Source organism: Vanacampus margaritifer, chromosome 14 (genome assembly GCF_051991255.1).
Source record: "Vanacampus margaritifer isolate UIUO_Vmar chromosome 14, RoL_Vmar_1.0, whole genome shotgun sequence".
NCBI lineage: Eukaryota > Metazoa > Chordata > Actinopteri > Syngnathiformes > Syngnathidae > Vanacampus > Vanacampus margaritifer.
The window spans coordinates 18,848,428-18,873,965 of record NC_135445.1 but is presented as its reverse complement, the minus strand read 5'-3'; the positions used below and the strand labels follow the sequence as shown (position 1 = coordinate 18,873,965).

At 41.8% G+C, this 25,538-nt stretch overlaps 1 protein-coding gene across 1 annotated transcript in view; it reads left to right on the top strand.

Moving 5' to 3' along the window:
* The first annotated feature begins 740 nt into the window (after positions 1-740).
* The window catches only part of pip5kl1 (phosphatidylinositol-4-phosphate 5-kinase-like 1), a 25,172-nt gene continuing 374 nt past the window's right edge, over positions 741-25,538 (top strand). The window contains exons 1-10 of the mRNA XM_077585406.1: positions 741-976; positions 9,376-9,576; positions 13,039-13,089; positions 13,163-13,317; positions 14,689-14,813; positions 16,998-17,032; positions 17,110-17,165; positions 17,398-17,510; positions 17,617-17,779; positions 24,795-25,538. The exon at positions 24,795-25,538 is cut by the window's right edge and continues 374 nt beyond it. Coding sequence (XP_077441532.1) covers positions 9,376-9,576; positions 13,039-13,089; positions 13,163-13,317; positions 14,689-14,813; positions 16,998-17,032; positions 17,110-17,165; positions 17,398-17,510; positions 17,617-17,779; positions 24,795-25,206 — 1,311 coding nt within the window. The 5' untranslated portion in view covers positions 741-976 and the 3' untranslated portion in view covers positions 25,207-25,538. The remainder of the gene's footprint in view (positions 977-9,375; positions 9,577-13,038; positions 13,090-13,162; positions 13,318-14,688; positions 14,814-16,997; positions 17,033-17,109; positions 17,166-17,397; positions 17,511-17,616; positions 17,780-24,794) is intronic.

Genomic DNA, 25,538 nt, shown 5'->3' with positions numbered 1-25,538 from the left:
TACAATATTAGACTTGCTGTGATAAATGGAACCATGTATTCATCTGTCGACCCAAAAAATTATCATGTCCGGCCATCTGTTTGTGATCTCAAGCTGAAACGAATTTGGGTTCTGTAGAAGGACATTGATCCAAAACACACCAGCAAGTCCAGCGCTGAATGGCTGAAGAAAATTAAGATGAAGACTTTGGAGGTGGCCTGACCTGAATCCAATTGAAATGCTGTGGCATGACCTTAAAAAGGTGGCTCATCATGCTCGAAAACTCTCCAATGTGGCTGAATTACAACAATTCAGCAAAGGAGCCACCATTGCAAGTTATTGCAAATGCGTGATTGTAGTTGTTGCTGTTAACAGTGCCCAAGGTTTAGGGGCAATCCTTTTTTTTTTTTGTATTTCACTAATAGTTAAATTTGTCTAATGGTGGGAAATATTTAATTGACAAACGTGCAAAAAAGAAATAATCAGGAATTCAGCATTTTAATGTTTTAAGATCATCAAATGTCAATATCAGACAAAAACAACCAGAGTAAACAAAACGCCGTTTTTAAAGGGTTGTTTTATGTATTTTAACAAAAGCTATTCAAAGCTACCTGGCTCTATGTGAATAAGATGCCCTCGTTAAATAATGAATTAACTGTGGCTAATCACTTTTTTTAAGGTGAGTTTGACCACGCCCAAGCCTTGATTGCTTCCAGACCTTTTCAATCAAGAAATCACTTAAATATAACTTGTCTGACAAAATGTGGGCATATCATATGTGTGCATCTTCTTTCCCGCCCTCCAACAGCGTAAACCACAGCACCAATATAAATCCCACCCACCCCTAAACTCAGACACACATCCGCCGTACTTTTGGACAGCTCTGTGTCGCCTCTGGAACAGACTCCGCTTCACACCATGACTCTATGAGCTGACATGTGATAGTGACACATACGCGCGTGCGCGCATTCTATTCGTCGTCCACCACAGCAGTCAGGTAAGACTTGTTCATTCAAAAATGTTATCCGTCATAAAATGTGAGTTATTCATATTTAGAGTACAATGACACGTGTTTGTTTTGAAGTGTCAACAGTTGCCAGCACATCAAGTGATATAACTTCAGGAATCACATTTTCCTCAAACACGTACGCGTACGAGTGACCTCCTTCAACGTTAAAGCTGACTCTAAACAGGTTGTGTCTCGTAAGAATTTTTGGAGAGGTGACTTTAGAGCTTTGTGTCATGAAATCTAATTGTCCTCCTGAGACCCGTGATAATGAGTGCGCTTACACAGTTAGCGTTACAAAAACAAGGTCTGTATTGTATTCATAACTGTCACTGACAGCCTATCCGAGCAAAGATGCGCTTGGCTTGTAATAAAACTGACAATCCTGATGGCCCAATGTTCACATTTCAAGCCATGACATCACTATTTGTTCTGTCCAGAAGCAATTGTATCATTGTATTATAGTTTTAGAGATGCAGGGAAGATAAATTTCACTCACACATTTATGAAAAAGAAGCATAACACTTTTGGTCGGGGGAAACTAAACCATCAAGTCTGATGATAGTTTTTGTTGTTGTTGTTTTTTTGTTGCTTTCTATATTCCAAAACGGTATTTGTAATGATAGATGCACAGAACAATCTGACTTTGGGTAAAGCAGTTTTATCAGTTTATTTTAGACTGCATGACTGTATGCATTATAGACTACACTTCACATTAGCCTACTAACCAGTACTACCATCAATTGACTGGACAATTTAGTCAGAGAGCTGACTGACATTATTAGCTTTTTGGATTTTAATTGCATAGGTCAGGCTCACAATATGCCCTCACCATCCCATCATGTTTGTCGCATGGCAAATCTTTGTCCATTCACACACACGATAATGCAAATTTGAGAAGTATTGAAATACAGTAGTGAGTGAAACTTCTTTCATAATCCCACCAAAATATTGCTACGACCGTTCTAATAATTTCAGATGTTTAATACTTAAGTGTTATGTGTCCCATACACATAAAATCATACCTGGTGTTTATTTTGGCACCCGGCAGATTTTCTCCCATGTTAATTGCCGCAAAGCAAGCAGACTCAATCTGCACGTTGTATCGTGGTCTTTCTCCACAAAATGAAATGATGAATGAAACTGCATAGTAGGTTGATGTGCGCTTTTCAAATCAACATTCTCAGACTAATTACTCTGATCTTCATCCCGGGTAGTCGCTGGAAATAACCGTTTTTCACAACAACATTCCCTCTTCCTCGTTTTAGTGCCTGGTCAAAATATTGCTTTTTTTAGTCACATATCCAATTTTTTCTTGCTTGTTGGTTGTTCGTACAAACGGCAACGGCACAATAAGTTTCCAAGGAGTGCAAGTTATTTTTAAATGCAACATGGGCTTAGGATCGTTTGAAAAGGGGGAATAAAATCGTTCAAATAAACTGCTTTATGACATGAAACCCGCTGTTAACAAATAGCAAAAGAATGACTGGATGTGGAAGTGGAGATCACATCCGTTTCTTCATGAGAGCCATCAAGATTAAGGTGGATTTTTGAAAAAGTGTTAAATTTGTCAAATTGTGATACGAGGTTTCGGCCCGATGCCAGCGATTATGTTTGCTTCCTAGGATACAAGGAAACAACTGAAAAATTTTTTGTTAAACAGAAAATCCAAACAGTTATTATGATGTAACTTTCAGTGTCTGCCATTTGTCCAGTCATTCTTTTTATTGTCAGTTAATCCCCACTCTGTAAGAGACTCTGTGCAATGCCACAGTTGATTTACTTATTCTAGCATGTTTTCGCTTTACAAGAATGCACATTTGCAAGACATGCTTCGCTTTACGACTTTACCACGTTTGAGGTGAGTTGCCTGTATGGTTACTCAAAATGAATAGGAAACTATACTTGCCAAAATATAGTGCATGGTGTGAATCAGCTGGGCTCATTTTCTGGTGGCGTAGAGTCGGCAAGGACTTTACTGAATTTATCGTAACATGCTCTGTTTGTGCTCCTGCTGGTCTGCGTCATCAAGTTCCCATCCTGTTCCACCTAAAGCTAGCATCATTGTGTCTGAGTTTATCACAGGGCTCTGTCCCAGGGAAATTAGGTTATCGCTAACGTGGTGGATCATTTCTCCAAGGTGGCGAAGTTGCTTGACCTTGCTCTCGCAAAATGTATTTGTGAGTTCACAAACTCCCGAGAATCCATCTTGTACCGCTCCGATTGATTTCCACCGATATAAACCACTGGTGTTTCGGACCAATCACAGAGCGACATTGTATTTGGGGGCGGGATATGCAGCTGTGACGAAAACAAGAAGCGGCGAAGCCGTGGGAAGAAACAAACCAAACATGGCGACACCGGTGGACAAATGCGTGGAATTCCTTTCTCGCTGAATTAGTCTCTTGTAGCCGCATATCAACATTGCAAAACCGACAGCATAAACTCAACGCCATGACATCAGCTAGTCCCAACAGTCGCATGTCGGTGACGACATTTAAATTTTTTGCCGTCATTGGTCGAAACAAAAGTTAGGTAGACGTGCACACGATTTTGCTTTGTCCAATCAGCTCCAAGTGTTGTACAGCATGCCCCGCCTTTCCCGAGCAAATAAATGCGGAATTGTCCCAGAATGATATTGTGGAGAACTCCCTTGAGTGAAGCACAAATCAATCTGGCTATTGCCAGGCGCTAGAAGTTGCTTTCTTCCCTGCTGACCGCCAACCTGATGAAACCAATTATTTTCTTTTAAAAATATATCTCTGTCGTGAATAAAATATGACAGATTTCTTTCAGACGATTGTTCTGCCCCCTCAATTTCCTACTCTGCAAGCCAACCACTACACTTAAATCTGTAGTCTCAAAACAGTTTCCGAGGACCGCTGGTAGACTAAACTGTGATTGGATTCGCCAAGTGGGTGGCATAGAATGGCTGAGTATGCCTCATTAGCATACAGCAGATCAAACAGCCTTTTCTTCTTTGAAGAGTCACATCTGGTTGCTGAGAGTCAGCAGCCTCTTGCAGCAGCTACAGTTCGCTTTCTCTTTTATTTCTTTTTTTTGTCACACTTTCTTTATTGGTTTTATAATGTCAATAGTCAAAAGCAAATGTTTCACACAAAATAGTGAACATTTTCTTGTTAAACAAACAAACAAATGGGAGGAAAAAACGAAAAAAGAAAGCCTTAAGAACAGACAAAGTCCCCTACCCTATCCCTCCCCAGGCACATATCTCATTGACAATGGAAGAGATATACCGCATTAATCATGGCAAAAAGACGAAGAAGAAAACAAAATAGAATAAAAAAAAAATTAAAGCAACAGACATCTCGTAAAGACAGCCGATGCGGGACAAACTGGTCCTTATTTCAGTCCAGATTAGGCGTCCAAATTAGGACTGCTTGCTCCTTTTAATATATAACAAAAATGTGTTCCAGGTCTCTTCAAATGAGCACTCGGATCCTGATGAAGTCAATCTGATCTTCTCCAGTTAATCCAATCCGCAGGTGTAGGCGGAGCCGAGAACTTCCATCTAAGCAGAATTAGCCTCCTGGCCAGCAAAGTTGAGAATGCTATCATGTCCTTATTTGAAGTAAGACGAAGTGCAGATGGAAGAACACCGAACATAGCAATTAAAACATTTGGAACAATATCTTCCCCCATAACCTTGGATAACACTTCAAAAATATCAGACCAATATGTATGTAAAGAAGGGCAGAGCCAAAACATATGAATGTAGTCAGCTTTAGCCAGTTTGCACCGATCACAAAGAGGAGAGACCGTATTAAATATTTTGGCTAGCCTAACTTTTGCCCTATGAAAAAATCCTGCACTGAGTAAAGCCATGCCTGGCACAAATTGATGATCTAATGTGTCCTCTGCAGAATTGCCTTCCAAATATCAATATAAATGTAAATATATAACATAACATATAAATGTTTAAATCAGTCTTGTCAAACAGTTCTAAGAATATTCAAAGAGGAGTCAGAGCCGATTTTGTGAATCGTAGCATAAATCACAGACACTGCGCCTTTGGTTCTAGAAAAATGTCAACATCTGAAGCAGGAGGGATTGTAGGAAACTGCAGCCACAAAGAACGTACAAAACTGCGTATTTGGAGGTACCTAAAAAAAAAATGTCCTTGAGGTAACAAAAACGTATAAACTAATTTTTGAAAAGAACCAAACGTGGAGTCAATATATAAATCTTTAAAAGTCTTTAGGCCCAGGCTAGACAACGTGGAAAATGTGCTGTCCAGCAATGATGGGGCGAAGGTAGAGTTGGCTGAGATTGGAGCCCGGACAGAATTCTAGTGCAGAATTAGGACGCTCTAACTCCTCTTGCAAAGCCTTATCTAAAACTGGGAGGGTCAACCCATCAAAAAAGATTCAAAATCTAAAGAACCCGAAGAATGATCTGACTTGTACAATGTTCTATAAAACTCCATAAATCTTTCGTTAATTTCCAGTGGGTCAGAAGTAATACCTAGCTCAGTCTCCACACTTGGAATCACCTGAGATGCGGACCTTTGACGCAGCCAGTGATCTAACGGACTGCTAGTGTTGTCTCCCTGTTCATAAAACCTTGACCTTGAAAGAAGCAGCAACCTGGTGGTGTATTGAGAGAGAGTGACATTATATTCTGCATGTAGAGCCTTTTGTTCTTTATAAATCCCAGGTACTTTTGAAATTGCATACTGAACATCCAAACTAGCTATACGCTGCGATAAATTGGCCAACTTCAATCTCATTTTTGATAGACCTTATAGGAAATAATCTTCCCTCTACTAAACGCCTTCATCAACTCCCACAAAACAGCCTCTGTCACTTCTGGCGTTTTATTAAGCTGAAAAACAAATGTAATTGGTCAGATACAGTATATGTTTAACCAAAACTCTTATCCAGTAAGAGTTGTGTATTAAAACGCCACAGCGGCCGAGCATTTGTAAATTTACGAAAGTGTATGTTCACAGAGACTGCAGCGTGATCTGATACAAGTATTGATTCGTATTTACGGCCAGACACCATTGTAAGCAGTGAGTTATTTAAAAAGAAATCAATGTGTGAAAATGTCTGATGAACATGAGGAAAAAAAAAAAAGAGTATTCCCTCTTTTCCGGGTTAAAACACCGCCAGGGATCTGAGACTTTAAACTCGTTCATGAAGGCTCCAAGCACTTTTGCAGATTTAAATTGTGGCACTAAAGTTGAAGAGGAACGATCCAATAACGGGTCTACCCAGCAATTAAAATCCCCATCCAGAATTAAGCTATACTGGGACAGATCCGGCAACATTGAGAATATCCGTCTAAAAAAGGCATCATCATCCCAATTGGGAGCGTAGATATTAGCAAGTACAACCCTGGTCTAAAAAATACGCCCAATAACTGTGAGAAACCTGCCTGTGGAATCAGATATTGTTTTACAATGCACAAAAGGAATAGTTTTATGTAAGAGAATTGCCACCCCTCTAGCCTTACTGGAGAAAGAAGAAATAACCTACCCAATTTTGCTTCAACCTAAGACTGTCTGTATTTTTAAGATGTGTTTCTTACAAACAAAAAATGACTTGTGAATTAAGATGGCGTAAATAGTAAAAGACCTTGCTTCGTTTAATTGGATTATTTAAACCATTGCCATTTAGACTCACACATTTAATTTCACCTCCTAGTGCAGATTGATCGTGCACTGTACTGAAATTTACCAAAGAAAAAGGACTAATGTGGTAAAAAAAAATGCAGACAAAATAAAGTACATAAAGAGATATGTGCCCCCTCCCCCCTTTAAACCAACAAACAACCCCCAAAACACACTCAAAAGAACTCCCCTCTGTCCTAGCAGAAGCACCCTCAAATGGGGTGCGTGCTACCTCACCTCTCAACACACTGAACCTACTAACTAGCATCTAACCGTACTATCTGACGGCTAGGGGGATGAATACTAAACCATCCCACTATACTCACACTCACAAGTAGAAACGTTAAGAAAATAAAATGCTGTATTTATTAATATAAAAATAATAATAATAAAAACAAAACTAATATGGCATGCCTAAGACAGTACAAACATTCTTTCGAGCAGAAAAAAACAGTCCTTAATTAGACAGGAAGACCTGATAAACACACTGAAAACGAGCGCAAATGAAATCAACGAACGGTGACTAAACATTAGTCAGAGTCCTCAAAATCAACATCACAGTGTACAAGAGCGCTAGTGCAACTAGTTTCATTAGCGCTGCTAAGGCCGAACGTAACAGTAGCAATAACAGCAAACATATGGGCAAAAAGAGGCAACAAAAATAAAAGAAAGAAAGAACAGTTAGTTCAACGGTCGAAACCTGGGCCAACTTGATTTTCTTATTAACAAATTCCAAATCCAGAATAGTCTCTTTTTGTGCGTCCACTCTCGTTTCCAACGGTTTCAGGGCCCGCGAAACTTCAGTCTTGACGGATTCGGCAATTATTGACTCGAACTTCCTGACGATTTCAGTCTGAAGCTTGTTCATCATGTTCTTAATAGAGCGTAGCATCTCCTCGTTAGCATCCAGCTTAGGTGGAGAATCAGGCCCCGAGGATAGCTGAAGCTTTCCGCGGACGCTTTTAGATTGATCATTCCTCTGCCATAGGCTCACCATTTCACAACTTAACGCTCCAAAAAAAGCAGCTCCTTACAGAGTATAATAAAACGTAGAGTGGGGTGGGTTATAACTTCAAATAACGTTTTAAAAAGTATCACATCCTCCAGAGGTGCCGCAACACATATCTCACATCGTCCACATCCGCCGGAAGTCCCCCTCTCTTTTATTTCTTTGGTTTCTCGTTTCGTGTACCCCCCCCCCCCCCAAACATAAAAAAATATGTATATATATCTTTTTTTTAGCTCAAACAGTGGAGCAAGACATAGACAGGCAGGCATATATTCTTTTTCCTCTGCGAAAAATGCCTAATAATGTTGCACTTTATTGAGTTACTAACGGTAGAAGCTACTTTTTTAAAATTTGTGTTTGTTGGCTGTCTTTTACTGTCGCCCAGTGGCCAAAGTGGTCTTCCCGGAAGGAGGAGCACAATTAATTGAACTGATGCAAGTTTTGATGAGGTTACGCAAGGCTGAACAATAGAATACGGTGAAAAGTGTGCTTTATTTCTTTATCCTTGGCATTCATAAATGTCAAACATTTTATTCAGAGGTTTTGTTTTATATTGTATGTGTGTGTGTGTGTGTGTGTGGAGGGGGGGGTGCATGTCTCCTTTACGAAAATTTATTTTCAGTAATTAAGTTTAAGTATCATTAGCAACTGACGATAGCACCCAAAATCATTATTTATTCTTTTTGTAAATGTTAACGCACAAGTCCTGAATCAACTCAAATTGGTTACTTATTGTACTTTTTTGGAACAATACTTTGTAATCCATTAGATGAAAAATCTAATTTGATTAAAAAATGTAATGGCAAACAGTGCACTTGTAACGCATTATCTTCATTTTACGTTTACAAAGGCATATTCACTTCTCTCATTCCAACATGTCAGAATGTAGTCCAACATTGGTCCCTAGATGCGACGTATCAACCCATGGGAAGGTTTTTCTTTTAAGTTTAAAAAGATCTTACTTTAACCTCTAGGATCCTGCAGCACCCAAAATGTTTTCTCTTTGTTACCATTGTAAATCTATCACCATTGTGTTGTACTAGTCTCGTCTTAGCTAGCGCTAAGCTAGTTCATCTCTCAGGTCCAACATCCAAGTTTGTAAACTCCAATTTGTATGTTGCTAGGTCGGCATGAGGCAAACATTTCAAACAGTGAATGTTTTAATAACATAGCGCATGATACATTACATTTTTAGTCTTCACTCACTTTTTTTTCCCTTCAGAATGAAGGAATAAATATTTGTTTTGGCTCTTTCATGATTCATATTTCTAATTGCCAAGAAAATACTATGACTTATTTTAATATGAGCATTCTATGGAAATATTTTATACCTTCTGACTTCATTCAGCCATCCATCCATTATTTGAAACGCTTATCCTCATCGTTTTAATAATTGTTGAACTCATTACATTACATGACTTTGTTGATTTTCTGCTTTTTTATGGTATGGCAGAAAATATGGTAATAGTTAAATGTGTAGAGAAGAACTCTGTTGGTTGGACACCAGCATTTAATTTCAGCCCAGGAATTAGCCCTTTTGTTATGGTTGCCATAGTTACCTTATTAAAGACTCAACTGACACTCAGCTTTCTTTTGTGTTGCTAGCCTTGATGTCTTCTTTCTTCTCATATTACTTTATTTCTTCAACCTAGAGCAACTCTGGAAAGCTGAAAATCTTGTCTGCTCTCACCGTGCAGTATTTTCACGATCCATGTTTTTTATTTGTTTATTATTTCTATATGTCAGATGCAGAGGTCGGTGGCTCCTCGTGGCTTTAGAAAGCCCTCCGGCACACTGAAGAGAAGAAGATGGGGAGGTTTGAGACGGCAGTGCGAGCTTTTGGGCTTATTTGAGATTGATCAGCAGCACGAGTTCTACAGCCTGACGTGCATGATGAAGGAGGGATTGTTTTCATCAATCCAAACCACCATTCACCATGCATCTACAGTGAGTATGTGTCAGCTCATCATGTACAGCAGGACTAGACAGTAGTCAGAATTTAGGAACTTCATAAGTTATGTGACTGAGTGTAAATGGTCTGTTTCTATGTACCCTGTGATTAACTGGCGACCAATCCAGAATGTAGTCCTCCTTTTGCTGGAAGTCAGCTGAGCAGTTGGATCTTAGTATTTAAGAGAGGATTGCCCATTCCCATTATATTGAGCACTATAAATACATACAAACATTGTGCAAGTATCAACTGAAAATTTTGCGACATAGTGACTTAAGATGTATAATAGTAATTTTAATGAACAAAAAAAAGTTTTAATGCAGAAATCAACACTTTTGGATATCTACTGTAAATACTATACAGACTAAAAATGCTGTCATCTCCCTCAAGTTGCTCCATCAAAAGTAGGGGTGTTTGATGCCACTTTTTTCTAGACCGATACCAGATAAGAGTACAGCACTCAACTCTTGAGTAGTCACCTGCACCGTGAAGAAGAATAATGACAGATAATTTTAACGAAACACCAATTCATCCCAAAATATAAAAATAAAGTTACTGGCAATTTTCTACACACTTTCTTGCGAGTGGGGAAGGACATATAGTGTTAGCCTGCATACGACACAATTGGGAAGGATACTGAAAAAAAACAAAAAGAGGCCAGGTGAGCACAGTCAAAATTCTTGCTCAGACTCCAAGAAAACTGAAAGAAAAAAAGAATTTATTTGAGCGCACGTACTCGCACACGCACCATGTACAAGCTTGACACAGAGACTGCAGGTACGCTTTAAAAACAAACTCCACAATGCACCTTTCAAATAAGGCTGGCATCGATACATACTTGGTATCGACGCTCACCCATCCCTAATTAGAAGTGTTAATTTTATTGTGTCTAAAAATAAATATATAACCTCATGATTAACATTACCGCCACAAGGCTACTTAAAGCCTAACGTAATGGATGTTTGTTTTTAAGTAGTGGAATGATCTATAGCTTGAATGGCTGGCATTTCAATTCACGTTTGTATTTCCTTCATAGTTTGATATCTGCTTTTGTAGTCATAAGAAGGAGCTTCACCACAAAACAAAAAAAAAATACATGAGACTAGACATTCAGTTGCTAGAGTTGCTTGGCAGAGCTTTTGTTCTCAAAGATTAGCTTGCTTTTAGGTTTAGCCTTGCTCTAGAATGCAAAAATGAGAGGGTATGGACACAGGTTTGTTTGAGCCTTAAATTGAGTAAGTTTCATAATCCTCAGAGATAAAAGCTTATAATAGGCATAATTTGGACATTGAAGCAGACAGTAATGCTTCAACCAGGGAGAACGCAAGAACTGATTACTGATTAGCCACAGTTTGATTAACCAGAGCTGTCATTTGTACTGTAGTGGTTCACATCACGCACGTACTGTACAATTGCTCTATGATTGACTGGTGATCAGTCCAGGGTGCATACGGCCTTTTGTTCAAAGTCACCTGTGATAGGCTGGAACCATGAGCATAATCATAAGATGGATAGAAATTGACGGGACAGTTGAATTCACCAAAATAAGAGAAAACCTTCGGCTCCAGCCACCTATCAGCAATAATGACTGATGTGAATGTTTAAAGTTGGTTTATTTTGAATCCGTCAAAAATCTTAATTCTAGTCTTTTATTTTGAACTTTAAAAAAAACGTGCTCTAGCTAGCACCTAAAGCCAAACTGTGGCAGTGTTTTTACTTTCCGGACCTGGATTTTCCACCTCTGGTTATGGCCTACCGCCAACGTGACGACGGGTTGAGGTCCTACCACTCCAGGTTTGGTGCCAAGACCAAGCAATGTTGCAAGGGGCTAAGGGAAACACCACAACTGGGGCTCATTTACAACAATGGGTGCTGGACAGGGCTGCAAGCTGTTATTACAGACTCCATATCCGGCCGATACCTTATGGACTCGGTGCTCTGTGTGACATGCGATTTCTGTTTGTCTCCTTGGACGAAATCCTGGTGGCCAGCAACTCTACTTCACGGCCTCATCGTCACCCCAGCCAAGTGCAAGTTTGGCCTGTCATCAATTACCTTCCTTGGGTATCATGTGGCCCTCGCACGAGGCCTTGTAGGGCAAAGGGCCTAAGGATTAACATGAATGGTCGCCGGGGATGGAAGAAGCTTTCGACTTGGCCAAGGCTGCGTTGGCCACCGCAACTCTGCTAGTGTACCTGTCACCAACCGGCGCAGTTTCCATCAAAATGGACATTTCCGATTACGCAGTGGATGGGTGGTAGCTACGATTGTACTGGATTGCCCAGTTTTTTTTTTCTTTTGAAAAGTGATGTTTAATTAGTGTTAAAATGAGAGGGTCTTTGAAAAAAATATCTCTATAGTAAGGGGTTCCTGGATCCAAAAAGTTTGAAAATCCCTGTTCTAAACCAATATTAATTGTTAGAAATGCACCATGAGGTTTCCACAAGGAAAAGCTTTAAGGGATAGTGTTAATAATAATATGTAGAGAGCTGATAAACAAGCAATCAAACCTGCTCTTATACACAACAGCGTGAGGTTTGAAAAGGGCATCCAAGTTGACGTTGTTTCTTGTTCTCCTTTATAGTTAAATAAAGTTCTTTTGTGCTATCATTCTTTCAATAGCTATACAGGCACACGTAGTCACGCATTCAGCAACACTCAGCATTTTGATGTTACACATTTTCACACTATAATCACAACACTTTACACTCACATTTGAGCTCTGCTTAGCAATGTGTGTTGATCACAAACGCACCGAGCTAAGCTAAACTAGCTTGAAAGGCTTCAACGTGCACTGAGGCGAGTCACACACATGCATCTATTTGAAATCTGCCATGCATGAATCCAATGTGTTATTTCCTTGTACCAGTACAACAGATTGATTACCTTTTAAAACGATTTTACTGTAAATGTATATTTTCTGTCATTTTCATCTGCACTACATCAAAAATTTCCAGATATAACAGCTTTATTAACATGACTCAAAATGGATGGATTTATACAGATGAATTCAGTCCCATGAATTGAAGGCAGTGTTCGTACCAGCAGTGCCGAACAAACAGTCATAATTGTAACACAACTCTGCTCAACACACTGTTGTGCACTGCTACGTCACAGATAATCCCAGTCGAGCACAGCCTGCTGATTTGGCAGATTGTTTCATGACTGTCCTGTTTGTTGTGTAGTGCAGAGTCCCAAAAACCAATACACACTCCGGGGCCATGCAGTGGACGATAGCGAGATCCCTGCATCTAAAAGACACAAGAAAAGCATTGTTAAAAACGTAACAATGCGTATTTTGAACTGCAGTGATAAAACAGGACAACAATGTCTTGACTTAGACTTAAAACAAAAAAGCAGCACATTGTTCCTTCACATTGACAACATTTCATCAAATTTAGGACAATCATTTTTGTAAATTTTCTTAAAACACTTTCTATAACCCTTTTCCACTTTAGAATCAATTGCTTGAAGATGATTTCAGAGCAGAGGACACTCAAATTCATAAGGTAGGTGGATGTGTTTGTCTCATTCACATTCATGACCGTACTTTGTTTTGCCTAGTTATATGTCTGTGTGTAGGGTTTTACGTTGGAGACATTTGCTGGCCGAGTGTTTGCCACTCTACGGGGATCTTTGGGCGTGACAGAACAGGAGTATCAGGAGTCACTCTGCTCTGACAAGTGCTACCTTCAGTTCATCAGCAACTCCAAAAGCAGGGCGGACTTCTTCCTCACGTGAGTCACCCATAGACCAGAAAAGGGTACCACCTTCTGGTCAGGGATGAGATCCTGGCCCAAGTGGAAGAGTTCCAAGTATCTTGGGGTCTTTTCACGTATCAGGGCAGGTTAGAACAGGAGTTTGACAGGCGGATCGGTGCAGCGTCTACAGAGATGCGGACTCTGTATCAGTCTGTTGTGGTAAAGGAGGAGTTGAGCCAAAAGGTGAAGCTTTCGATCTACGTTCCTACCCTCACCTATGGTTACGAGATGTGGGTCGTGACCGAAAGAACAAGATCCCGGGTACAAACAGCCGAAATGAGTTTCCTCCATAGAGTGTCCGAGATTTCCCTTAGAGATAGGGTGAGAAGCTCGGTCATCCAGGAGGGACTCAAGCCGCTGCTCCTCCGCATTGAGAGGAACCAGTTGAGGTAACTTGGGCCTCTGGTTCAGATGCCCCCTGGACGCCTCCCTGGAGAGGTGTTCCGGGCTTGTCCTACCAGCAGGATGCCCCGGGGATGACCCAGGACACGATGGACAGGCTATGTCTCTTGGTTGGCCTGGTAACACCTTGGGATCCCGCTGGATGAGCTGGACAAAGTGGCTGGGGAGAGGGAAGTCTCTGCTAAAGATGCTTCCCCCGCAACCCGACCTCAGATAAGTGGTGGATAATGGGTGGGTGTGTCACTACAGCGTGTCATCCTTTTCCATCTAAGGCTCTCATCTTCATCTTACTATCGAACACCAACTGTTCATATATATTCCCTCATTATATCTATAATCCTTAAAGAGTATCTCAACACTAAATCAACTTTTTTTTGCTGACACACTGTATAAACTGGTGTCTAATATTGCTGTCTACATGTCCTGGTAATTATTTTGACATTTTAGTGCATGTTTGTTGAAAGCTTTAATTTGGGGCCAAAACGTGTGTTTGGCGCCATTTTAAGGTTACACATTGAGATAAACACGATTTGGCTGTTTGTCCTCCCATTACATGAGAAGATACAAACTCCGTCACTTGAGTCGCATAACGTAGTCGCCCCCACCACCCACCGGCTCATTCTCGTACACGCCTCCTTAAATGCCTTCTTAGTTAGTTGCTGCTGTCAGTCACAGCCAGACCACACCCAACCCTCTCCCCATTCACAACCCAACGCTCCTCCAGGCAACATAGTCTGACTTCCTGTTGAGTTACTATTTAAGTTTTCAAAGTTTTAAGACAGGTGCCCTTCATAATATAGCCTTCTGCATTTATCCGTGCTTTGGACTCAACTGGTTCGACTGGCTTGTGCCCCATAAGGCTGCATTTTACTTACTAACAAACAGGAAATAAATGCGAGTTAGCTCAACTGAGATGTGCTTTTCTTTGGTGTCCTTATATTTTAGGAATGATAAACGATTCTTTTTGAAGACCCAAAATGAACGAGAAATCCGATTCCTCCTGGACAACCTGAAGAACTACGTGGCACATTTACAGAAATACCCTCATTCTCTTCTGGTGAAGTTGCTAGGTATAAATACAAGCACACACTCTTAAAATGGTGGTATACAGTAAACCCCCCCCACCATCTCAAGTTCCACATTTGGGATCAAGCTATTTCACAGTTTGTTTGTTTTTTGATACCGTTAAATGTCTAACTCATTTATACTGGATGTAATTCCACTTTCAAACGTGATGGGCATGATTAAAGGTAGAGTCCGGCATTTCTGGTGTAGTTTGTAAACACATCATCACTCAAACGCTCCTCCATCGAGCTCAACAGTTCACGCTCCCTGCCTCTGACAGCTAACTCAGCCCAGCATTGGTACCTTGCTGTGCTGGAGCAGGATCTCTGTGTTGTGGTAGCTACAAGAATGAGTGATGAGGTGGCTTTCAAATTATCCAAAGTTATAATTTGTTCACATTATTTGTGTATGTTCAGCATGTTTATTCATGCGTCATGTTCCCCACACCGCCATGGATAGTAGCTCGGCTCCACGGCTTATAATCGTGTTGTGCCCGAAACGTGTAAGCCCTGGATGCAGAGCGCAGTTTGAGGCATGCCTCCACGGCGGGTGGACCTAAACGTTTGACTCCGCCCACACGGATTTCGACCTCGAAGCGCCTTCTTTCTTTCTTTCTTTGTTGTTAACTCTCCCAAAAACCTAACTCTACCACATCACGATTACAGTATTTTTTTGAACACTGTATAATTAAAATAAAAAACTGACCGAAACCCAAATACTAACCTCAACTGTCCAGGGATGCGCTATCTGCTGGGAACATGTAGTACTGCACTTAAGCCTCATCCTCAAACCGTTAAGTTAGCTGCGTCCCGGCTAACTGAGGCTTAAGTGTTAGTAATTTTCGATGCTCCATAATATGTTTTAAAAACTTTTAATAACTACATCATTAGACGGTGCGTCATTAAATTTGCAAATTTTGTTGGGAAAAAATTGTTTAAACAATTTTGAAAAGTCCGTGTGGGCAAAGTCAAACGTTTAAGTCCACCCGATGTGGAGGCACGCCTCGAACCTCAATACGTTGTATACGTTTATACGTTGCAAAAAGTCAAGGTGACTGTGGACCCGATTGTCGTCCATTGCTGGCGCTCTCCATGAAAGTCGGCAAGACTTTCTTGTTCGCTGACCCGCTCACTCGACCATTGAAAGGCCGTTTGCAACAACAAAGTCCAACCCAAGACTTGCTTAGGATTGCCCCCTCATTTGAATAACATTTTGTCCTGGCAATATGGACCAAAACTGCCAAAATTCAAAATAAATAAATGACTAAATAAATAAATGACTAAAAGTAAAAATAAAATAGGATATAAAAAATACTGTATATATAATTCAAAAATTAAATACAAATGTATTTAGTTATGTATATATGCATTTTCTGTTTTTATTTCCATTTATATAAATTTTGGGGGATTTAATTTTAGAATTATATTTGTTATATCCGTTTTAATTTTCACTTTTAGTCATTTATTTATTTAGAATTTTGGAAGTTTTGGTCCTCCATAGGTAACATGTATTTATTGTTCAAAATGGGGATGTCAAACGTACAGCCCGGGAACCAGAACTACCCCGTTAGGGTCAAATCTGACCCATGGCGATAGAGATACATTAACATCCACTGGAGAGCGCACTGATAACCATTTAAATGACATTCTGAAATTGGCTGCTACTTAGATTTTGGCACCCTGATGATGCACTGAAAGATTTTATTTTATCTATTTTAGGAGCAAAGTAACCCTACTATTATAAATTGCGGTGCCATCTTTGCGCTGTGAAAAATTATGTTCGTATGTACTGTAGAAATATTTCAAAACACTGAGTATTGCAAAATTCCAGTCAACAGCTAATTATTATTTTATCATTTATCTTTACCCCCCATTGATATGCAGCAAAGTCCCAAAATGTACTGGTTGGATGACCACTTTGATAAAGTATCAGTTCGGTTGATGTCACAATTTTATTTTAATTGTATTCTCAAAAGCAGTCTTTATTTCTTTTTACTCACTTGATTTTGTAGTTAATACACAAGAGGTGACATGGCATCCGTATTCTGACTTGAAGATCCACCAGAACTTAACTTCTTCTGCGTCTCTTATCTATGTACATCTTTTCAATAGAGCCCCTAGTGTTCACGCTGAGGCACCACATAATGAAATGCCATGTTAATTTTTTTTTCTTTTTACTTTTTTTGCAAGGGGTCCACAGAATCAAAATTACGTGCAGGCAAAAGGTATGTTATAGTAATTCTCACCACTTTTTCAGTCTAACGAACCATCAGAATAAAGCACATTTTCTTTTCACTTACAGAAATACTTCATCGTTATGCAAAGTGTGTTTTATCCTGATGAACGAATAAGTGCCAGGTAAGAACTGCTCTCCTCGAGAGAATAAAATCTAAATGAGTCACAGACTGCAGTTGCGCTTTAGGCCAGAGGTGGCAGTCACAAATTAAAAAAAAAAAAAAACTCCGCAATGCACCTTTTTAAGGAACACAGCAGCCACCACCCCATCATGTCACACAAGTTGTATTACTCCAGAGAACAGTTACTTCAGCTCTATATCTGTTGTTTGAAGCTTTTTGTTGCTACATGCTAGGTACGACATTAAAGGTTGTGAAGTGAGTCGTTGGACAGATCCTTCACCTGAAGGATGCCAGATTATTGTGGTCCTCAAAGACCTCAACTTTGGAGGCCAGTACATCACTCTAGGTAGGCCCAAGCGCTCATAATTTTGTGCTGTATATGTATGAATTGGAATGTATGTTGATTATATGGAATCCAGTAAAAGAATATATGTGTAAATGTATGCATACAGACCAGCAGCGTTCCTGGCTCCTGCGGCAAATGGAGATAGACACAGAGTTTCTCCGAAGCCTTAACGTGTTGGATTACAGTCTTCTGCTTGCCCAACAGCCTTTACAACAAGACGAACGTCACCACGCGCTCTCCTTCGCTTCACTCATCATGAGAACTAAGCGGTTAGTAACCGTTGTCGAACTTGTTTGGTTTACTTGAAATCAACTAGTGTGCAAATGCTCTGATGGGGTTTGTGGTTTGTTTGGTCAACAACCTTGCTGTACCCAGTTTACTTAAGATCTTGTGAATGCTTCATGGAGCAAATACACGGCATCCACTGCCAAGGTTTCATGAACACACTCACACATGCACACATTCATAATAAAAGCAGGATCGGAGTCTAAGTAAAAGTAAGATTTTGCTGAGCTTAATTTTATTTGCCGTTGCTTTGCTTAAATGTGCGTCAATCTCATGCATTTGTTACACTGTAAAAAAGAAAAGAAAACTAATATAACAGATTTTACTTTTTATTTTACAGTTTTTTTCATGTATTTCAAAAATAGAATTTAATACACAAAAATAAACTGATTTTACATGTCAAATGTAAAATAATGTGAAATCACAAACTGTCCATCCATCCATCTTCTACCGCTTATCCGGGGTCGGGTCGCGGGGGCAACAGCTTTAGCAGGGAAGCCCAGCCCAAACTGCTCCTCCTGAATCCGAGATTCAACTTCCCGACGGACCCTCCTCTCCAGCACCCCTGAATAGACCTTACCTGGGAGGCTGAGGAGTGTGATTCTTCTAAAGTTGGAACACACCCTCCGGTCCGCCTTCTTAAAAAGGGGGACCACCACCCCCGTCTGCCAATCCAGAGGCACTGTCCCTGATGTTGAAGAGGAATACCAATAATTTGTCCTCTTTGCGTGTTCCAAAATTTGAAGACAGTTTTAATGTAAGAAAAAACACCTTTGCAAAAATGATTTAATCTAACAGAGATCTCTGGACATCGTGACAGTCTCCAAACATCACATAACAGGTGGAATTTCAGAGTGCCGAATGTGTCTCTTCCGCGTGTAAAATGGCTTCTTATAGTTAAACAGACCGCCTCTCTTTCATTTGTAGACAAAACATACTCTCTTGGTACTTTTCCGTGAGCGATGGCGAAAACAGAGTCAGGGTCAGGGGTGTGTGTTCGAGACAGATTCTGTTCTCAAGGACCAAATGTGTGTTTTCGCACAGAACACTGAGAAGGAATTTTTTTAGACCAAACAATATGTTCCAGCTTAAGGTCAAATTATACTGAGTTCAACACTACCTCACATCTACAAAACATTTCGACATGGTTAATATAAAGAATTAAAATGTTAATAATGTATAACAATGGTTAATATATGGAAATAAAGAATTTAAATGTTACTAATATCTAACAATGTCCACGCGATGCTGTAGAGATGTGTCAACCACGACAGCCTCACAACATCCAGAGCCTTTAGGAACTCCGGGCGGATCTCATCCACTCCCGGGGCCCTGCCACCGAGAAGCTTTCCAACCACCTCAGTGACTTCAACCCCAGAGATAGGAGAGCCCATCTCAGAGTCCCCAGACCCTGCTTCCTCAAAGGAAGGCGTGTTGGTGGAATTGAAGAGGTCTTCGAAGTATTCTCCCCACTGATTCACGACGTCCCGAGTCGAGGTCAATAGCACCCCATCTCCCCTACACACAGTGTTAATGGCGCACTGCTTTCCTCTCCTGAGACGCCGGATGGTGGACCAGAATTTCCCCGAAGTCGTTTTCCATGGCCTCACCGAACTCCTCCCATGTCCGAGTTTTTGCCTCAGCGACCGACGAAGCCGCATTCCGCTTGGCCAGCCGGTACCCGTCAGCAGACTCCGGAGTCCCACAGGCCAAAAAGGCCCAAGGACTCCTTCTTCAGCTTGATGGCATCCCTTACCGCTGGTGTCCAACAGCGGGTTTGAGGATTACCGCCACGACAGGCACCAACCACCTTACGGCCACAGCTCAGATCGGCCGCCTCAACAATGGAAGCGCGGAACATGGTCCACTCGGACTCAATGTCCCCCGCCTCCCTCGGGACAAGGGAGAAGTTCTGCCGGAGGTGGGTGTTGAAACTCTTTCTCACAGGGGATTCTGACAGACGTTCCCAGCAGACCATCACAATACATTTGGGTCTGCCTGGATGGACCAGCATCTTACCCCGCCATCTGAGCCAACACACCACCAGGTGGTGATCAGTTGACAGCTGAACATGGTGTTGGTTATAGTCAGTCCGTGGCGAGCACAGAAGTCCAATAACAAAACACCGCTCGGGTTTTGATGGGGGGGTTTTCCTCCCAATCACGCCCCTCCAGGTCTCACTGTCCTTACCCACGTGAGCATGGAAGTCCCCCAGCAGAACGAGGGAGTCCCCAGGGGGAGCGCTCTCCAGCACACCCTCCAAGGAATCCAGAAAGGGTGGGTACTCTGAGCTGCTGTTCGGTGCATAAGCACAAACAACAGTTAGGACCCGTCCCCCCACCCGAAGGCGGAGGGAGGCTACCCTCTCATTCACCGGGGTAAACCCCAACGTACAGGCGCCTAGCCAGGGGGCAATGAGTATGCCCACACCTGCTCTGCGCCTCTCACCGTGGGCAACTCCAGAGTGGAAGAGGGTCCATCCCCTCACGAGAGGATTGGTACCAGAACCCAAGCCGTGTGTGGAGGCGAGTCTGACTATATCTAGTCGGAACTTCTCAGCCTCGCACACCAGCTCGGGCTCCTTCCCTGCCAGAAGGGTGACATTCCATGCCCCCAGAGCTAGCTTCAGTAGCCGGGGGTCAGACCGCCAAGGCCCCCGCCTTTGGCTGCCACCCAACTCACTGCGCACCCGACCCCTTCGGCCCCTTCCACCGGTGGTGAGCCGGGCCCCATGGCCACCAGACGCTCGCCTTCGAGCCCTACTTCCAGGCCTAGCTCCAGAGGGGGCCCCGGTGACCCGCGTCCGGGCAAGGGAAACGAAGATCCAAAGTTTGTGTTCATCATTAGGGTCTTTTGAGCCATGCTTTGTCTGGTCCCTCACCTCGGACCTGTTTGCCATGGGTGACCCTACCAGGGGCATGAAGCCCCAGACAACATAGCTCCTAGGCTCATTGGGACACGCAAACCCCTCCACCATGATAAGGTGATGACTCACGGAGGGGTCACAAACTGTAAAAACACAAAAAAAATCTGTTTTTTTTACAATTTTTTTTTTTAATTAAAATACGTTCACAAATGTATCATAATTTCACAAACATTTGTCTGTTATTTAATGGAATAAAATGTAAAATTTAACTTTAGAACCCTTTAGAAAAAAAGAAAAAAAACATTTATAACTTCTGAGAAATCAATAGTAAAAATTCGCAATTTTGCCCAAAAATTCGTAATTTTGCCATAATTTCTTTGTGAATTGACAATTTAACAAAAAAAAGTGAAAATAACTTAAAAAAATTGTTGATTGTAGCATTCATTGTATTAAAACTTATTTTGAAAGGGCATCTAATGAAATATAGGTAAAGGGGAAAGCTTGAGAGGGTGAATATGCAAAGCAAATAATTGGACTTACGGATGCTGCCTCTGTTGAGGCATCAGGACTGCCAAGTACATATACCATCCATCATCTACCGCTTATCCGGGGTCGGGTCGCAGGGGCAGCAGCTTTAGCAGGGAAGCCCAGACTTCCCTCTTCTCAGCCACTTCAGCCAGCTCCTCCGACGGGATCCCAAGGCGTTCCCAGGCCAGCCGAGAGACATAGTCTCTCCAGCATGTCCTGGGTCATCCCCGGGGCCTCCCGCCGGTGGGACATGCCTGGAACACCCCTCCAGGGAGGCGTCCAGGAGGCAATCAAAGCAGATACCTGAGACACCTCAACTTGTTCCTCTCAATGCGGAGGAGTAGCGGCTCTACTCCAAGTAGCTCCCGGATGACTGAGCTTCTCACCCTATCTCTAAGGGAGAGCCCGGACACCCTGCGGAGGAAACTCATTTCGGCCGCTTGTATCCGGGCGGGATCTTGTTCTTTCGGTTACGACCCACAGCTCGTGACCATACAGTAGGTAAGGGTAGGAACATAGATTGACCGGTAAATCGAGAGCTCCTTCTTCACCACAACGGACCATGACAGAGTCCGCATCACTGCAGATGCTGCACCGATCCGCCTATCGATCTCCTGCTTCACCCTACCCTCACTCGTGAACAAGACCCCAAGATACTTGAACCCCTCCACTTGGGCCAGGATCTCATCCCTGACCAGGAGGGGATAGATACCCTTTTCCGACTGAGGACCATGGTCTCGGATCTGGAGGTGTTGATCTTCATCCCAACCGCTTCACACTCAGCTGCGAGCTGCTCCAGTGAGAGTTGAAGATCACGGCTTGATGAAGCCAACACCCAAAAAGCAGAGACACAATGCTGAGGCCACCAAACTGGACCTTCTCAATGCTTCGGCTGTGCCTAGAAATTCTGTCCATAAAAGTTATGAAAATAATCGGTGACAAAGGGCAACCTTGGCGGAGTCCAACCCTCACTGGAAACTAATTCGACTTACTGCCGGCAATGCAGACCAAACTCTGACATCGGTCGTACAGGGACCTAACAGCCTAACAGGGGGCTTGGTACCCCGTACTCCCGAAGCACCCCCCACAGGACTCCCCAAGGGGCACCGTCAAACGCCTTCTCCAAGTCCACAAAGCACATGTGGACTGGTTGGGCGAACTCGCATGCACCCTTGAGGATCCTACCGAGGGTGTAGAGCTGGTCCACTGTTCCACGGCGGGAACGAAAACCACACTGCTCCTCCTCCTTAAAAAGGGGGACCACCCAGTCTGCCAATCCAGAGGCACAGTCCCCGATGTCCACGCGATGTTGTAGAGACGTGTTAATCACGACAGCCCCACAACATCCAGAGCCTTTAAAAACTCTGGGCGGATCTCATCCACCCGCGGGGCCTTGCCACCGAGGAGCTTTCCAACCACCTCAGTGGCTTCGACCCCAGAGATAGTGGAGCCCACCTCAGAGTCCCCAGACACTGCTTCCTCAAAAGAAGACGTGTCGGTGGAATTGAGGAGGTCTTCGAAGTATATACATTTCACAAGTACATATTTCATGAGATCAAAAATTACAAACAGAAGTGGCAGCGTGGATCAGTGGTCAGAGTGGTCGTCTAGTATGCCTGAGGTTGTGGTTTCGATCCCCTTGGTGAACATGTTGATGTATCTTTGAGCAAAATACTGGACTCTTAATGCTGTGTCATCAGAAAGTGCATGAGTTAATTAATGTAAAGTGGTTTGAGAGCCTCGTAAGTTGGAAAAATGCTATGTAAATGAATAACCTTAACAGCAAACTGTTGCTGGCAAAAAAAAAAAAATCATCTTGTCTACAAATCTATATCGTCCTGTGTTTTTTCTTTTTCAAGACAAAAAAAGGTTGTGCTTTACCTTGACTAGTTTCGGCGATGACTGCCGCCGCCTTCAGAATCTGTCAAGCTGACAGTTGTGATGTGTCAGGAACTAATGCATCCAAAGGACAGTATACATGCAGACAATAAATGCAATGTAATATATTAAATACCCTGCAAAATCTGCAATAAACCCTATGTGGGGAAAACAGGAAGATCTTTCAACATAAGAAAAAAAGAACACCAAAAAGAATGTGACAAACAAACACATTACACCAGAGCAGAAAAGGAAAGTGCCACACAAGAAAACCTAAAAATCTGCCATATCAGATCACTGCAAACGAGAAAACCACATCATGGACTGGGACAAAGCAAGCATCATTGGAACAGAAGAAAAAAAAATACAAAAGATGGATAAAAGAAGCAATAGAGATCAGGAAACGGGGACCGGACACACTAAACTGAGACGAAGGAACTTTTCAACTTTCCCACACATGGGATCCACTTCTCTGGAGATCATCGAGTGACGGAGGGCGTAGTCGGCGTGGAGCATCACATGACAGCTCCGGCTACGCCCAGCAACATCAGCTGATAAAATCCGTCACAACTGTCAAGTTTCACAGCTTCTGAAGAAGGCGGCAGTCGTCGCCGAAACTAGTCAAGGTAAAGCACAACCTTTTTTTTTGTCTTAAAAAAGAAAAAACACTGGAGCAAACTGTTGCAATTTTAAACCCAATATCTACTTTTTCAACAGTTATTGGCCATGTTTTGAAAGATAAATCACATCATTTTTTGTCATATACTGTTATATTACATACAATCTTGTTAAACTTACAGTTAAATACAGTGTTTACGAGAGAGTCATTTCTGTGATTTCACTGAATTTTTCTGGCACCCCAGCAGCCGGAAATTTACCGTTTTAATGATTTTTTTTGTTTTGTTTTTTAGCAGTGTAGGTAACAGCCAATCAGAGCCGTTTGCATGGTGCAATTAATGGCCCAGTCGTTCAAATCATATCTAAAAAGCACAATGACACAAAAGTCTCTTAATTCTGCACTATTGTAAACAACTTTTATTTCATGAAATCATGACAGTGGGTATGATATGATAAACAATGACTTCTCAACCAGATTGTTTGCTTGCTATGGTGCAAAAATAGAGGATATAATTATCGTATGTTCCGGATTATAAATCACACTTTTTTTCCCCATAGGTTGCTGTTTCTGTGATTTACTATACTCATATCACTCAAAACATATACAGTACAGGGTGTATTTAATTTCACAGAAAGCCACATGAGAGCACTCCAGCCTTATACTATATTTATGTACTTAATGCAACTTATATTCCAGTACGACTTTATGTATGTTTTTTTTTCTACCTAATTATGCATTTTTGGCCTAGTGCGATTTATACTCTGGAGCGACTTATAGTCTGGAAAATATGATAACGTTGACTACAAGAATCAAATGTATCTATTATAAAGACAGATTGTTGATTGGTTCAGTTTGCTGTTTATACTGAAAATTGATTAATGGGCTGCTCCCTCTAATTTGTGGCCCGTCTCTTGGAGTCAAATAGAAGAAAAATAATAATTAGTACAGCATGTGTCCCAAAACATGCCGGCCCACTGGGCATCTGCCCTGTATGTCAGATGACAAGTCCAGTCCTGATACGCAGGTAGTTGTACTTGCTTGTGATTGTTGCTGAAGCTGATCTTTTTAATGTTATATTTTTAGTTATTTTTTGTGTCAATTGTTATAGATCTATGAATCCAAGCACCAGCCCCATCCCATCTGTTCCTGGGGCAGTCCCAGAGGATAACTCCACTTTCATTTCATCAGAAATGGATGGTGACCATTTCAAGCAAGCACAAACAGGAGATGGCCAAAGTGCAGAAAGGCATATTGCTGGCAGTGAAACTGAAGACCTCCCAGAATCCGAGGTCCAAAACAGACGCTTACTGCTCAACTTAAAGAATGCTCTGCATGTGATTGATGGACCTGATCAACGCTATTTCATTGGCATCATTGACATTTTTACAGTGTACAGTTTAAAGAAGAGACTGGAATATTGGTGGAAGAGACTGAGGCATCCCAGCCGGTCATTTTCCACAGTAAGTCCAGAGATTTACTGCACCAGGCTGTGTCAGTGGGTGCTGGACCATACCAAGTAGACACCTTTCTCATGCTTCAAAGTTTGTGTATACTAATTTGTGATAAATTAGAGCAGCTCAGTGCACATCCACCTGACAGTTGTGAGAGGGGGAGGGTTTGAATCTTGCCTCCGACCTTCCTTTGTGAAGTTACTATGTTCTCCACATGCTTGATAGCTTTTCTCTTTATATATTCTGAAACACCTGTCAGAAAGAAAGAATAACGCAACATGGATTAAATGATGTCAAATTAAGTACATAAAGCTAGCTTTAAGGGGAAAAAAAAAGAAGAAAAATAGAGTCTGGTGTCAGGAAGGAACATGCACACAACCGAGCCAAATAAAAAGACGGCT